Source organism: Mytilus californianus, unplaced genomic scaffold (genome assembly GCF_021869535.1).
Source record: "Mytilus californianus isolate M0D057914Y unplaced genomic scaffold, xbMytCali1.0.p SCAF_16, whole genome shotgun sequence".
Lineage (NCBI taxonomy): Eukaryota > Metazoa > Mollusca > Bivalvia > Mytilida > Mytilidae > Mytilus > Mytilus californianus.
In genome coordinates this window covers 1,391,748-1,408,205 of record NW_026262648.1, presented here as the reverse complement: position 1 = coordinate 1,408,205, position 16,458 = coordinate 1,391,748, and the positions used below count along the sequence as shown (strand labels likewise).

Here is a 16,458-nt window from a genome sequence, read left to right as displayed (position 1 = left end):
AGTTGCTCCCCTTAAAAAGACATATTCTAAATTGTTGACGTCGTCGCCACCGAAACAGCATACGCAAGTTTCGCTTTTTGACTCCGTTAAGGCGAGACAAGGAATTATGCTTTTGGTTTTCTCTTTTGAATAAGTTCACATTTTGTCATACACGGGCCTTTCATGGCTTACTATTCTTTGTGGGTTTTGCTCATTGTTGAAGACTGTATATACAGTGACCTATAATTGTTCATGCATTTGTCCTTTGATTTTCATACCACATCTCATTATTTATATCAAGGCCAATCTACTTTTATATTTTAACTTTGTGGAATAAGACATAAAGTATGTGTATATAGTTAAGCCATCGGATAGTAACTTTATCTATTTCACACCTTTAAAGGAATTGTTTGTGTGCAGAAACCCTGTCCTTAGCCAGGACAGCCCTCTGATTTCTCTATTTTAGGTTTATTATATCAATGCAAAATAACCTTTATCTCAAAAGCACTGTTTCCGTTTAGAAAATGAATAAAACAAATAAAAATGAGCTGAAATTGTTTAATGGCATTAAGACGTTAAAACAACTTGTAGTACACGTACACTGTATATAAAATGTACACTATAATACATAAAATTGAATTAGTACATGTACACCAAATGTATAGTATATAAAAACTTCTTTCCATAAAACATTTTCGATCCATAAAAATTCTATTTACAAATAAAATTCATAACATAACTAAAACTTAGCACTATAACGTGTTTTGGGTTTCCTGTCTTGTATGTCAAGTTGCATTCCAATTAACTGAAGCTAATGTTTGCCCAGAACACTGCTCGAACTTATTCTGTGAGGACAACTGCAAATAGTTTATCTGATTTTCAGATGATTGACATCCGTACGAATCATACTGATATGGTGTATGAGATATAGGAGGTACCGGAAATTGTCCAAAATCGTAGCTTCCGGCTGGTACTTGATGTGGAATATACAATGGCGGTTGCGAATAAGCACGTGGTAAAAACATATTATGTTGAGTGTTCATTGGGCTATTCATTGATGATTGTAAATAGGGCAATGTCAGTGGTTTAGAATTTGTTTGGGCAAACTGTGGATAGCAAGTAGGACTCTCCATTGAAACTTGAAATGTTGGCGGCGATAATGAAGGAAACAGTGGTGGTGAAAATGAGTGTGTGTACACAGATTGAGCTTGAGAAAAACGCTGCTGTGAAAACGAAGTGACAACTGGTGTCGACGCAAACGATGCTGGAATCGATGGAAATGTGGATGAAAATGAAGATCCTGCAAATGTCTCATTGTTATAAGTTACATTTCCTGTTATCGGCGATAATGACGGTGAAATCGATAAAGGACTGACATGTCCCAAATCGGGAAGCTCTGGAGTTTTCCGTGTATCGTCGAGTATCGATGAATTGACTGTTAAATACGAAGCATTCAATCCACATCCTTTGTTTGGCAAACTATTTTGTTTCTGTCGTTTTTCCTCTGGGCTTGAGTCAGAAAAGCTTTCATTTCCACTGTCTCTACTGTTATTACCTATCCGTCTCGGCACTTTTGGTAGGCTTTGGTCTAAAATTCCACTATCAGATAAATTCGGTCCATAATGAACAGTACGTGTTGGTATATCTTGTTTTGTAACAAAGGGATTATCCGCTGATTCTTGGTTAGTAACAATTGTTGGTGTGTTGGTCTGTGATGAATTCATAATGTGAACAGTCGATGCTAAACCTGGGATAAAACAAGCTTGTGCCTCCAACACTTTTCCAGGTGACTGAGTTGCAAGTATCATTTGCTGAAAAATTTCCATTTTCTTCTCTAAATACACAGCTACCTGATCCCAAAATTGTCCCGCATTTACACGGAAATATCCCCATCGAAGGGTGTTTGTCCCACTTTCTGTATCTACGTTTGGACGATAGTCTCCTCTTGCAAAATTAACTATGCTTCCTGGAACTATGCACCATAAATAAGTTGATCGGTTGAGATTATGGTTGCCACTTGATCCCCTACCAATGGCAATCTTTGTGAAACATTTTGTTTTTGAAAGACTATGGCGGACAGCATTACACCAATGTTTCCGAGCAGAACTCCGGAAGTACGAAAATCTATTTTTTATATATTTATATATTTCTGTTATCGGTAAACAAAAGTTTGGTGATCGAAGAATCGAAAGGTATATCATTTCAGTATAAGAGTAATTTGGTTTCTTATCCGCTTTGTCTTCTTGGTCCAATCTTTCATATACCGTTACAAAATCGTCCATAACTGTTCGTAGTTCCGTTTCCGCTGCTGATAAAACAGAGGGCGTTGTTAGTCTTGATGTCATACCTTTAAAAAAAAACATAGCCACACATAAATATTTACTTTTAATTTAATTTTGACAGTTATATGACTTCCGGTAAGAATGAAGTATAAATGTCTGACAGCAATTGTAAAATACAAATCTTTTGCAATAACATCAACTGTATGTGGATGTTATAAATTGATTGATTGGTTGTTGGTTTTCAACGCAACTTTTAGTACTTTTGGCTATATCGTGGCAGAGAGTTTAGATTGATAGAAGAGGTCGGAATGCCCGGAGAGATTCGCCGTCTATCGACAGAAAAATGGCAATATTAGTCAATTAAGATCAGAGTCTATTGATAAGTAAAAAGTTTTTGAGAAGTTTTTAAAAAGGGCTTGAAAAGGGTTGATTACATTTGTCAGTAAAGTAAGGAAAATGAAGATACAATGTATGTTTAATATTCGTTCTTGAGAGGCTGTCTACTGATCATGATGAAGTTGTATATATATAGTTAGTAAGAAGTAAATTATACTTAGAGTCCACAATATGTAAAATCAACAATAAACATGACTTAAGAAAGCTCTAACATCCGACTATAATTTTCTGTCCAAGTATCGAAAATTTCAATAAAGACAAAGTTATTGATGTGTGAACAAGTCCAAAAAATAAACCTTAATGTTGAGACGCCGATGACAAAACGACGCCGATAGCTGAAACTAGAATCGTTTTGTCTCACTTTTCCTACTGTAGTTGCAAGCGAGACAAAATGTCGGCTAAAGAGGGGGCGTGACTTCGGGTCAACTTAACTGGATTCATCCCTTGATTGACAACTGATTTAAGTATATTACAAAATAACAATAATCACTACCACCAGCTTTCATTTCGAATTTGTAAAATGATGTTTTAGTATAATTTTTTACGAATTATTTTATTTTCTGGAGTATTGCACATTAAACAGATAGTGAAATGCGTAACCTGCAATTTTCTATGCCCAATAGTGGTGTTCTTGTGGTTCTTTTATCCATCAACCAGTATTTTAATATCCGATTACCTAAATTTGCAAATTTGAATTCTTTGTTGCTTTTGAACATTCACTTTAAAACTTTCCGAACCAAATAATCGCTTTTAAAAAATTATACATTATCAATCTGGCAGAGTTTTAAATATCTTATAACCATGTTTGATAATAACCTTTCACATAGTCAATTCATTTAAAAAGACATTACTCACATTCATGTGATTTACAAATATACTAGTATATAATCCCTGAAACATGGTGAGTTATTTTTTACATTTCCGGGAGCAAAAAATGATATTACATATGCCCGGGGTTCAAATAGATGAGCTCTGTCCAAAGATATATATAAGAAAATCACAAAATCGAAGGACAGTCAAAATCGTCGAAAGCCTACGTGAAAGACTATCTCAGTTTAAGTATATCTAAGGTATACATACTTAAAAACAATTAAACAGTCTTTAAAACGTTATTCATAAAAATGTAAAACATTGCTTTTATAGAAAAGAAAAACCATCATTATATAAGCTCAAGAAAATTCCCGTCATGGTTTAAAAAATGTCTTTGCTGTACAAGAATAAAAAAGAGGATTTGACTTTTTTTGTCGAAAATCGGTCTGAACAGCAAATGAAAATATATACGTAAATTGGTTTAACCAGAAACTATTTATTTGTGAATTAATTTACTTATAGAATCATCTTTATTAATTGTAGAAATTTAAAGATTATTTTGGTATACTACTAAATACTGATGTTTTAAAAACATTTTCTGAAAAGGCGATTTTTTTTTAATATGACTGATTCATTCGGTTATCATAATAAAGGGTGTCGATTATCTATACAATTAAAATTGGAGCCTTTGAAACAATTAATTTACTTATCTCTATGAACTTTTTCTTCGTCGAATTCATTTTGAATCACCATGTAAAATCTAGGAATCCTAAATGGTGATCTTTATTCGGAAATTCTCAAAAAACTTATCTGAATGTTCATGATAATTGTTTTATTATTCAAAGTATTTTATACAAATTGGAAAGTGAAGAAATTGTCTTCGAGACGTTAAAAATCAATATTAAGTATGCAAGAAAATTCCGTCACATGAGTATGTACTAACGTATCTACATATTTGATTGATTGGTTGTTGGTGTTTAACGCCACTTTCAGAATCCTCAACTATACCATGGCGGTCAATTTAATCGGAGAAAACCACCGATTGGCGATCTTCTGCAAGAATGCACAAATTTGACAGTTTTACATAATCAAAGAAATTATATGTGAACTCACCAATAAGTGATGCCATTTTGGGGTGACATTGGCTTGCATCTTTCAAATCCGTGTCTCTGTCTTCTCGTTTGCGCTTGACCATGGCTTTGCTTTCAGCTTGTGTGTTCAAAGAATTAACTCGACGTCAAAACTCTCGGCTTGTATGATATAAAGTGAAGATGGAATATCTTATCACTAAACTTTAACTCTTCTGTGACACTTTTTTGTTGTCAAATATGAGCTTTCAATGGCACTTTGAACTCATTTCAAAACTTGCACGAGAAATATACATGTGTCATTTTCGTCACGTGGGTGTCTTTTTCGTGATTAAAAAGTGTTCAAATTTCTCAGTACCATACTTAGCTTGTTGTTGTTTTCTGATTGTTTGATTGATTTGTTTACCTTTTGTTTGATTGCTGTGATTATGTTAATACGTTAATTAGTTTTAAATCCAGGTAAAAAATTAAGATAAGATTTTGAATTGAATTCTAGTGTTGAGTGACATCTTGAGAACATTGAGAAATTTAATAAGAAAACAAAAATTTAATTTTAAAGTTATTTTTGTTGTTTTTTTCTAAATTTGGTTGCACACCACCAACTTATCTTATGTTTTTTATTCAAAACTATTATAATAAAGGGGGGTAAAACAAAATATGATAATAAAATTAATAATTTGTATTTCTAGGAAAAAAAGAATTGTAAAAATCCAGTAGCCTGTCACACATCAAAGTTTAGTATGCAGTTTACTGTCGTTTTAAATTTATTTATATTCTTACTTATTTGACTGTTCTGAATGCATTTGGATATTCGCTTTTTAAATGCACATATTAAGATATTATTATTATTAACTGTATTACTATTATCTTGTTATGATTACACCGATATTGCAAAACAAATTACAAAAAATCAAACACTACTAAATAACAGAGTACACGCAAATATCAAAAAAAATGTTCAAATGCAGTTTTAGTGACATTGTAATTCTTAAAATTCTTAAACATTATTTCGGCTTCATATTTTCATTGATTATTTTTTTATAATTTTCATTCAAATAATAATGTTGTCAAATTCTAATGGAATTATAATATTAAAGTGCTAAAACAATTCTACACATTTCTATAAGATCAAACTGTTATTTAGTGCTTATAAATGTATTTAATCCTGTTATCTAATACACGTGGCTATATTGCTTATCCACGTGTACATTCACGTGTATTTGTTTATTTATTTTAATAAACATTGACCATTGGTCCGAATTGGACCTTTAACTTATGTAAAATTTTGAGTTTAAAGTTGCAACTTATGTTGCACGAATTTCAAAAACCGGAATAGTTTTCTTTGTTTTTTAAAACTACAGTATATAATCATTCGAAGCTCAGTTTTCAGTGCAGCTAACCAACCCTCCCACCCATAGCTATTTATATGGAGAATGTATATATTTTTCATTTATTTGTATACTGACTATTTCTATTTTGTCTTTGTAGATATTTCAACATGGCAGCGGTCAGTGCAGATGTCATATGTGACGGACTCTTTCTATGTATGTTTAATAAATCTAATAAATTTAGCTGCACAACTGGCGAGCTGGTCCCATAATGATATGGTGTTTTTGTTTTATGTACTAGCCTAAGTGTTGTGGTTACTTTATGTTCGGTTGAGGAACGAATGAGAACATAAAGACATTTTGACACAAAATTGAAAATTTTACATATTTTTTGAAAAATTTATCATCAAAGGACGTCTCTTAACAAAATTATTAAAAAATAAGTCATAATATAATTGTTAGAATGAATCTCAAAGAAACACTAAGGTGCTGTATTATTGTCGGAAAATGAAAATTGAAAGGCGCGTTTTTTGTTTGTTTTTTTTTTTAAATATTTCAGTTGTTGACGTTTGTTCCTGTTTATTATAATTGTTTTATTTTTATTATTTTGTACTTAAATCAGGCCGTTAGTTTCGTCGTTTGAATTGTTTTACATTGGTCATTTCGGGTCCTTTATAGCTTTTGTGCGGTATGGGTTTTGCTCCTTGTTGAAGGCCGTACGGTGACATATAGTTTTTTACTTTAAGTCATATGGTCTCTGGTGGAGAGTTGTCTCATTGGCAATAATATCACATCATATTATTTTTATACTGTTGTGAAATAAATTCAGGGAAAATTGACCTTACATCCTGACACTCATGGTGGAAAGTCAAGCTGACTGCACATGAGAAAATACATCTATAAGGCGGTTGTATGTGAGACTTAGCTTGTAGCAATGACAATCTCATTTTTACAGGTCATAACATTTCAGAGGCTATCCAAATAGTGTATGTTATTATTAAAATAACTTTCTAAATAAGTCCGTGTATACCTATTGTAGGGCAATATTTCAATCCTTTCCCAATGCACCTGGGTTTTTTTCAGTTGCAATTTTCTGCCTTCTCCACACTTTGCAAAACCTACTTAACTTAAATATTGTTTAATTTAGTCTTATCCTGAAAAATCCTTCAAAATCAGTGTTCTCAAATTTCCTGCCGAAAACAATTTTTATATTTAAACGCTTGATTTGCTACATGAAGTTTGTCCTCCATCGTTAAACAGTATGCTGCATGATTTTCTAAAGTCTCTTTTTGATAAACCATTATTGATGGGTTTCTGTCTCATCTTACATTGTTGTTTTTTTAATTAACTTTTGAAAGCTTTAAGTTTAGATAAAATACAATTAACGAAATAGATTGTTTTTCTATGATTGATATGGGAGTCTCATGTGCCTGCACGCATTATTATATCTGTATAGATATTTGTGATATTTCGTTGATTTAACGAAAGCGTACCATGAATAATACAAGAAAAAAATGAACAACATCATAATCATATCATTTATTAAAGATAGGCTGTTGCGATTTGGTCCCCTGGCATGTTGTCGACTTCGTAGGTCTTCACACGAATGGTATGGCCATTTATATTGAATTGACAGTCCCTGTTCCTATGTAAGTAGTAGCATAGTGTATAGCACGCCATTTCAAACTCTGGACTGGACCCAAGTATTAAGGAACTTAACTTTTTATAACTGTTGTACCATTTAAAATGGACTCCGAGTATTCCAGGCTGAAATGGAAATAGGAATTAATGTTGAGAAAGAAACTTGCTGTGGTTTTTTAATGATGTACCTACATACATATATAGTACTTTCTATAACATTTTATAAAAGTTACTTTCAATTATTTCTACGAAATTAATTCATTTCTAAGAAAAGGTGAACATGTATAAATATATAAGTACATATAATGTATATTATGCAATAGAACTCTTTAAGAGACGACGTAACCCAATTTTAAATACGTATGACTGTTATATGACAAATGTATAATGCGTTTTTATTTTTTTTTACTTATACAGAGAAAAAACTAATAACTTGGGTTATGGCTTTTATGTATAATATGAAAGTAAGTATCAACCATTTGATTTATATATAGAATATGTCTGCATGGAGTCCATTTCATGATAGGTTAAATAGATGACATTCGCATTTTGTTCCAAAAAACTGGGACGATTTACACATGTTACATGTTAATTAAGTACGGATATGATTTGATTTGCGGTCCCTTTTATATCTTCAGTCTTTTTTTGTAGTAAGGTATTTCAGGAACAACATTTTCAAAGTCCAATATTGTCATACGATTCTACAACAACAAGTAGGTTTATAAAAAACAAATTATTTAATAGGCATATATGAAGCTTTGGTGTAGTCCCCGTTTTAGAATGCCGATATTAGAACTGGTCTTTAAGAATTAAATTGACTTTGGCTATTTTCAAGATGACGAATCACAATCAAAGCTCTGGTCCATCATCAAATGGTGTTTCTCATATGTAATGTTTTAACAAATGCACAAGAGGAACACCTTACACCATTCTCTCAGTAAATACAAAATACCACACGTGGTTTGCGTACGTTTCATTTCATTTTTCGCAGGTCAAGTAAATGCATGTTTTATCTACGTTTTTTTTTCTTGTTCTCTATACACTCTTCGTCTTACTTTTAATTTTCTCTCGTATATTATGTTCGTATATTTGTATATTTGTATATTATTAGTGCGACACAATTTGTATGCGACATGATGAACACCGATATAATAAGCGTGCAAATTTGATTTTTTTGTTGTCAGTAACATACTGCTACAACAACCTAATTCAGGAAAGACATTACATATTCTTATATTGTCTTTTGTCGAAGATTTTTTTTTTATTTACAGTATATTAAGTTTAGAGAACTTCATTTTATACCTTTGAATTAAAGGATATACTATAGTATATATATGAACCCTGTAGTATACTATAGTATATATGAACCCTGTAGTATACTATAGTATATATGAACCCTGTAGTATACTATAGTATATATGATACCCTGTAGTATACTATAGTATATATGATACCCTGTAGTATACTATAGTATATATGAACCCTGTAGTATACTATAGTATATATGAACCCTGTAGTATACTATAGTATATATGAACCCTGTAGTATACTATAGTATATATGAACCCTGTAGTATACTATAGTATATATATGAACCCTGTAGTATACTATAGTATATATGAACCCTGTAGTATACTATAGTATATATGAACCCTGTAGTATACTATAGTATATATGAACCCTGTAGTATACTATAGTATATATATGAACCCTGTAGTATACTATAGTATATATATGAACCCTGTAGTATACTATAGTATATATGAACCCTGTAGTATACTATAGTATATATGAACCCTGTAGTATACTATAGTATATATGAACCCTGTAGTATACTATAGTATATATGAACCCTGTAGTATACTATAGTATATATATGAACCCTGTAGTATACTATAGTATATATATGAACCCTGTAGTATACTATAGTATATATATGAACCCTGTAGTATACTATAGTATATATGAACCCTGTAGTATACTATAGTATATATGAACCCTGTAGTATACTATAGTATATATATGAACCCTGTAGTATACTATAGTATATATATGAACCCTGTAGTATACTATAGTATATATGAACCCTGTAGTATACTATAGTATATATGAACCCTGTAGTATACTATAGTATATATATGAACCCTGTAGTATACTATAGTATATATGAACCCTGTAGTATACTATAGTATATATGAACCCTGTAGTATACTATAGTATATATATGAACCCTGTAGCATTATTGTCACCTTCCTTTTAACTTCGAAAAATATGGGGTAAAAAAACAAGCTTATTTGATTTTGCTTGAGACTGATGTAAAGACAAAAAAATTGAGAATCACAAAATGCTATGGAATAATATATTATTATATGTTTCAGTTTTAATCAACTGACATAGCTTGAAAACCAATTGTATTTGACAAGGTCGAGACGAGACAACCAAAATAGAAGTTAACAAAAAGCAACTTTACAATTGCTTGTAAATCCAAAATTAGAATACCTGGTGTCTGAAGACATATCCTAAATAATTGGCATGGCCCTTTTTCTCTTCTAAATAAAACTGAATCCAGTTGTGAAAACCATCCACGCTGGATCCTTTCACCTCTCCTACAAAGATATGTTCAAATCCACTGCTGTCCAGAGTCCTGGATGACCCGCTCCTTGGATAAGTTGTAAACCATACAGATTTGAGTATATGCTCAAAATCTGACATTGATGAACTAACATACCCTAAAATATTTTTTTTTTGAATTATGTCGACAAACAGGATTCTTACGAGAAATACATAAGTTCGGTTAACTTTCATTTTTTCGATACCAGCTATAGGCTTAAAATACATGTAACCTGATTTAGGCTCTTTAACAGCTGATTAATCAAGTTTAAGTCAAAGGTCAAAACTGAACGCAATGGCAAAACGTTTACCACTAGAATTTAAACATACATCCTGCATATAATATGAATTAAATCTAATAATTTTATTAATTCAAATATTTAATGGTCATGTTCCAACAACTATTGAAATCAAAACATTTTTACTCTTGAAAATGTGCAAAAACCACCAAAAAAAAAATATCGTCTTTCTTTTGTGCTTTGTATCGATCAAATGACTTAAGTCCTTTTTCAGCAAATTTTTATAGTTTGTTCTTATGTTGCACTGTTACACAACTGTCCTAGGTAAGGGGATGGTTTGACGCCAGCAAACATGTTAAACCCTGCCACATTTTGTATGTTCCTGTCCCAAGTCAAGAGCCTGTAATTCAGTGGTTGTCTTTATTTTGCTTTATATCATATTTTTTTCGTTTATTGTACATAAATCAGGCCTTTAGTTTTCTCGTTTGAATTCTTTGACATTTGTCTTATCGGGGCCTTATGTAGCTTTCTATGCGGTATGGGTTTTACTCATTGTTGAAGGCCGTTCGGTGACCTATAGTTGTTAACTTTAACGTCATTTGGTTTCTGGTGGAGAGTTCACTCATTGGCAGTCATAACACATCTTTTTATTTTTATATCGTCTTATTATTTAAAACAAAAACTAACTATTTTCTCTAATTTGTTTAATCTCTAGAGTCTATCTAAATAGTCATCCGATACCTTTTCATCTGTAGCTGCCAGTACAAAAGTATTTTGAACTCAATGTATTGTATAAACAAGAATCAAGTTCAGCAAAACATTTTTGGATATCAGTCTTTTAGCTCGAGCCAGTAATCACAATATCAGGAAATTGAAACACAAAATGCGACAGACAGAAAGACAGACTTAGGAGGAAGTAAAAAGTTTGTCATGTTCGGTCTTTTCTGGTTCTTCGTCAGATATGCTATGTGCAAAAAAGTTGAAAAATCAACGAACAGTTAAAATAAACAGAAACACCAAAATCAAATAAAATATTAGACAATAGAAAACACCTTTATTTCAAAATGTATTTGTATTTTTTTTTTAATGAACCTGATTTTGTAATATAGAAAACCATACCTACTTAATACATTAAAATTGGTCTCAAGAATGATATCTTTATTTCTAGAAATAATAGCACATTTTTCTTTTATGTTCACGGTTCGTCACTTGGATACTGATCTGAGACTTTCAAAACACCAACGACCTAAGACTTTCAAAACACCCAAGACCTAAGACTTTCAACACACACCGCTGACCTAAGACTTTCAATACACCCTTTCAAAAAAGACCGGAGCTAAGACTTTCAAAATGCCCCTCTGGTATACCAAACACAAACATGGAATTATTTGCAAGTCATAACATTTCATGGATGGGCGATATTCAATCAAGATTTGTGTCTATTTTGTTACAAACATAAACATATTAACCTTTTTTGTGTAAAAACTGTTGTGTTTTCTGCATTATTGATGTTTTACAAATTTCGTTTACAAATCTCAGTTCTTCTGCTACTTCTGTGTTGGTCACGTGTTCAGCTGTTCCAACCGAATTCTTGTAATTATCCAGTAGATCGAGAAACGTTCGATATGTTGGTTTATGGAAAAGGTAGTTTTCGTTTACATATGAAAATAACCTAAGGATAAAATAACAAAAGTAAAAAATTCAAGTACTTCGAATAATTCAAGAAGTAATTGAATGTATTAAAACATTTTTGCTGGAAAATGAAACACAACATTTTAATCAGTACAAGAATTGCCAGTAATCCAGTGAATTGTGATTTAAAAGTTGATGAAAATAATACACTTGGTTGCATTACTAAATTTTTTCAAAACAAATGCTATACTACCTACTACATGTATTTATAGGCATGTCATAATGTTTTTCTTCCAAAGGTATAAACGATTTATACGCTAAGCCTATATGTTTCAGTCTCGTTTCCATATGCATTATACACAAACACTCACTCACAAAATAAGTAAACAAATAAAAAAAAAGAGCACATCCTCGTGGCCGCTTGTTCTCCAGATCGAATATATCCAAGTAAAATAATTTGTAATCGTAATTTTGTTTCACGGAAATAATCAATTTAAACAGATCAACTGGTCATATATATAAATTACAGAGAATAGAAACTTGTTCAAAACTTGTTAGAGGAACCACTGGATATAGAGTGCAGTCTTTTAACATTAACCCCTTACAAGATAATGAAATCTAAATGGTATTTTCAAATGCAGCGTAAATAAAAATAAACCTCTTTGGAGCATTATCGGTTGAGCTACTGGTATCGGTGTGCTGCTGATAGGAGTAATGAAGGTCGCGTGATGTTGCAGCGTTAGAATCGGAGTTCCATAGTGATGTGATCAGAGTCGACAGTTCAGTATCCTCTACACAAGTAACAACACCCGTCAGTACCAAAACTGCAAAGAAATTACAATTAAAAATGTCAGTATAGCGTATCCCATTTGTATGGGTTTCCTTGGGTATCGAGGGTTCGAGGAAAAGGGGACGTAAATGTCCTGAATGGTTAAATAAAGTGAGCAAAGTTTAGCGAGGCAAAAACAATTTTGACGATTTTATGCCTTGCTCCAAAACGTTTTAGATTTTTGAATTTCCAAAATGTTCGTTTCGAGGCACAATCTGTCACATTAAATTTTATTCCTGAAACTCGTGTCATGTTTCTTTTACCAAAGAATACAATTTGTGTCGGTTATGCATTGTACGTATGTGCATTTCGCAACATAAAAAAAAAACAGATGCGGATTCAGGCGGGGTTCATCCGACCCCCTCCCCCCCTTTCCCCCCAAAAAATAAAGAACAAAAAACATATTATAACGGTTACTAGTAATTAACATCAAATTTTGCGTCCATATAAGGTCCTTAAATTCCTTAAACCCCCCCCCCCCCCCCCCCCCCCCCCCTAAGCTAACAACAAATCCTAGATCCGCGCCTGAAAATCCTCTTCAGTGGTGAGTCCAGAGGATTGTATATATATTACTATACCCTGACCAGATAATCTATTTTTATTTTTGTAATTCATCATCAATCAAGGACTTTAATATTGATATATACGGGACTTTCACGCTCATCACGTTGCTTCTGTGAGTCAATGAAAGGAAAGACTCGGGTAGACGATGACCAGTCTTGCGGATTGTTACTAAATGAGCTTGCTCATTCATATGGTATGTGAGAAATTAATTCAAAGTTCTTTCCCATATAAAAAAAGGCTAGTCATGTCAGTGGCGTAGCTAGGCCATTTTAAGTGTACGCCCGAATCTCGACAAATGATCATGCACACGTTATCGAAAAAGACATTCCGTTTCTGTCATTAAAAACTCATCAGTAGCAAAATAAAATGGAGACTAATTTGTTTATTTTTTATGTTTAATTTATTCATAGTGTTAATTTGGAATCTAATTGTCATTGGTTTAAGAAAAAATGTTCAAACCAGTTACTCTAAAATGTGCTTAAAAGGAGATGTGGGTAAAACAATCAATTGACAAAAAATCCAAAACTTTCGAGATAAAAGTAAAAAAGCAAGTCTTCATTTCAATGTTGTTCTATTTTAATTATTTCGATCGACTTCAGACAATCTTCTCCCCTTTTATGCGCAAATTTTGTTAATGAATACACAAAATAATTAATTTTCATAGATTATTATGTGTAATATAAAAATGCAAACCACGTATCGTATCTTAGCCAAAATAAGTACATTTATCAAACGATCAAATGTAAAGGTTTGTACAATACGTGTATTGTGAATAAAAGTAACCAGAATTGTATACTAGTAAATCACAGCATAAAAATTAAATGCTAGAACCAGAGAGCATGGATATCGACAGTCAATACTAAGGAAGTTTTAAAAATATATTTGAAGTACAAAGTCAGTAAAAGTACAGCAGAGACATTTTCCAGGTTTTGCGTGAACTTAAAGACTTTGACAGAAAATGAACACGTACTCTTATTTTGGTGCTTTGTGTCTGTTGTTTTTATGTTAGTTGTTTTTGTGCCTCGTACAGATCTTTTGAGTTAAGCCAATTGCAACTGATTTTTATAGTTTGTTCTTATGTTGTGTTGTTACACCACTGTCCCAGGTTAGGAGAGGGATGATAGCTCACAAACAATGTGTAACCCCGTGTGGCTGTCCCGAAGTCAGGAACTCCGAGCCTTTAGTTCAGTGGTTGTCGTTGGTTCAAGTCTGTCATATTTGTTTTTCGGGGTCTTTTATAGCCGACTATACGGTGTTGGTTTTTCTCATTGGTGCAGGCCGTACAGTGGCCTATAATTGCGAACATTCACTTTATTGAACTCTGGTGGATAGTTGTCTCATTGGCAATCATACCACATCTCCTTATTTTTATATAAATATTATATTATACCCATTGATTAAATAGTAAATTTCGTCACTTTGATTTTCAATTAGTATTACAAGACATCAAAGAAAGAATTACAAGCGGCTCATATGCTTTAAACCAATTCTTTTAATTTATTTAGATTAATTTTTTTCTCCAACATTCATGTGTACGCCCGGGACATTTTAACGTAAACAAAGCTTCACGCCTGCATGTTGAGACGATCGTAGATATACAATCATACAAAAACTACAAACTGGTTTCAATTTAGAGCTTGAATAGACAAGTAATAGGGACGTGAAGCTCACATTAATCGATCACAGTAATTACATTTGATGACCAGTAAACAGAATTGTGTGGTTTTTGTTTATTATTATTCATATTCACAAAATACTTTAACAGAACCAAGTATCTAATGTTACACGATATCAATATACAACATGGCTTGAATCATTTAATGTCAAATACAAACTTACCAAATATTATAGATGTCCGACGTATTGCCATGATACCTTGTGTAACGTGAAAAATAATAGATAAGAACTCTTAACACGATGTAGTCAATAACCAGATCATTTATTCTGATTGTATTACCAGAGCTACAGCAAAGTCGTCTTGTGACATCATATGAGTTCTGATAACAGACCAATAGCAACGCTGTCCGGGGACAACATTCATGACAGAGGGATTTAAAAGAAATATAAAAATCGTTGACATCAGGTGTAATGCGATATAAAGAGAAAACGTCTTTTAAATCTTAAGAAGATATTTCAAATTTCAAGAAGGGAACCCTTGTCAGCACGGCCTGTTGACAGGAAAGTGTGCGTGGTTTTAAGGGATTATTCTTCGATTGATCACAATTGGCTTATTGCTGGCCCATTTTGCAGCAACTATTTCTACGATTTATTGTTCAATTTCATCTCGTCCTGAATATGCATGACATATTTGCCACAGGACGTTAAGCAAACAACAATCAATACATAAATGGCTGTTAGCATCGGTAATAATACAATATGCACCATATAATGTCGATTCTCTTTGTTAGGAAATTATACCTTTTTTAAAGAAATTATAAGTAAGTTTTGGTGTATTTTCACTTTAGTGGGGGTGGGGTTAAGATGATGGGAGGACAAGCATATTACACTCAACCAAACTGTGCATGTTTGCATCGTGATTATGTCCAAAACACAACTCAAAATTTGTTTTTATAATGTGAAGAACAAGCAGCATGTACCAAATACACTGCTTTAAGAATTATCCGGTGATTTGTTTGTTGGCAGTCATTATTATTGATAAAGTAAAGCCACCATAGTCATTGTGAACAACCAACCTTTGGCAAATATGAACACCTTTTTGCACATCTTGTCATTTCTGTACATGACTGGGGCAAAACTCAAACATAATAGGTGACAAGGCTGAGCTGATCTTCACGTATATATCAAGTCTTCAGCCAACTACCTAGACTACCCAGTCACAAAGATCCACTTAAGGCGAAGTGTACGTAATTGCACGCCTCTAGCGGAATTTAGGATAAAAAACGTGCGTCGTTAGTTACGCGGGTTATCTCACCTACTCCAAGAAAGGAAAAATGGGCACATGAAAGAAAAATGACTTCGTGCGGTCTATCATGAATCCAAACAAGTATTCATGTGCTATCTCAAAACTTCAAAGAAATTATTAGAATGACTCCAATCAGA

The 16,458-nt window shown here is 32.6% G+C and overlaps 2 protein-coding genes across 2 annotated transcripts; both read right to left on the bottom strand.

The window, feature by feature from the left end:
- Window positions 1-519: 519 nt before the first annotated feature.
- LOC127726122 (uncharacterized) lies at window positions 520-4,827 on the bottom strand. The gene is made up of 2 exons (XM_052233442.1): window positions 4,581-4,827; window positions 520-2,326 (listed from the first exon to the last, which is right to left on the bottom strand). The coding sequence occupies exons 1-2, from the start codon at window positions 4,660-4,662 to the stop codon at window positions 765-767; spliced, it is 1,644 nt and encodes a 547-aa protein (XP_052089402.1). The 5' UTR covers window positions 4,663-4,827; the 3' UTR covers window positions 520-764.
- Window positions 4,828-7,425: 2,598 nt separating this feature from the next.
- Window positions 7,426-16,122, bottom strand: LOC127726111 (uridylate-specific endoribonuclease D-like). The gene is made up of 5 exons (XM_052233432.1): window positions 16,092-16,122; window positions 12,664-12,829; window positions 11,843-12,045; window positions 10,024-10,253; window positions 7,426-7,650 (listed from the first exon to the last, which is right to left on the bottom strand). The coding sequence occupies exons 1-5, from the start codon at window positions 16,120-16,122 to the stop codon at window positions 7,426-7,428; spliced, it is 855 nt and encodes a 284-aa protein (XP_052089392.1).
- Between the last annotated feature and the right edge of the window lie 336 nt (window positions 16,123-16,458).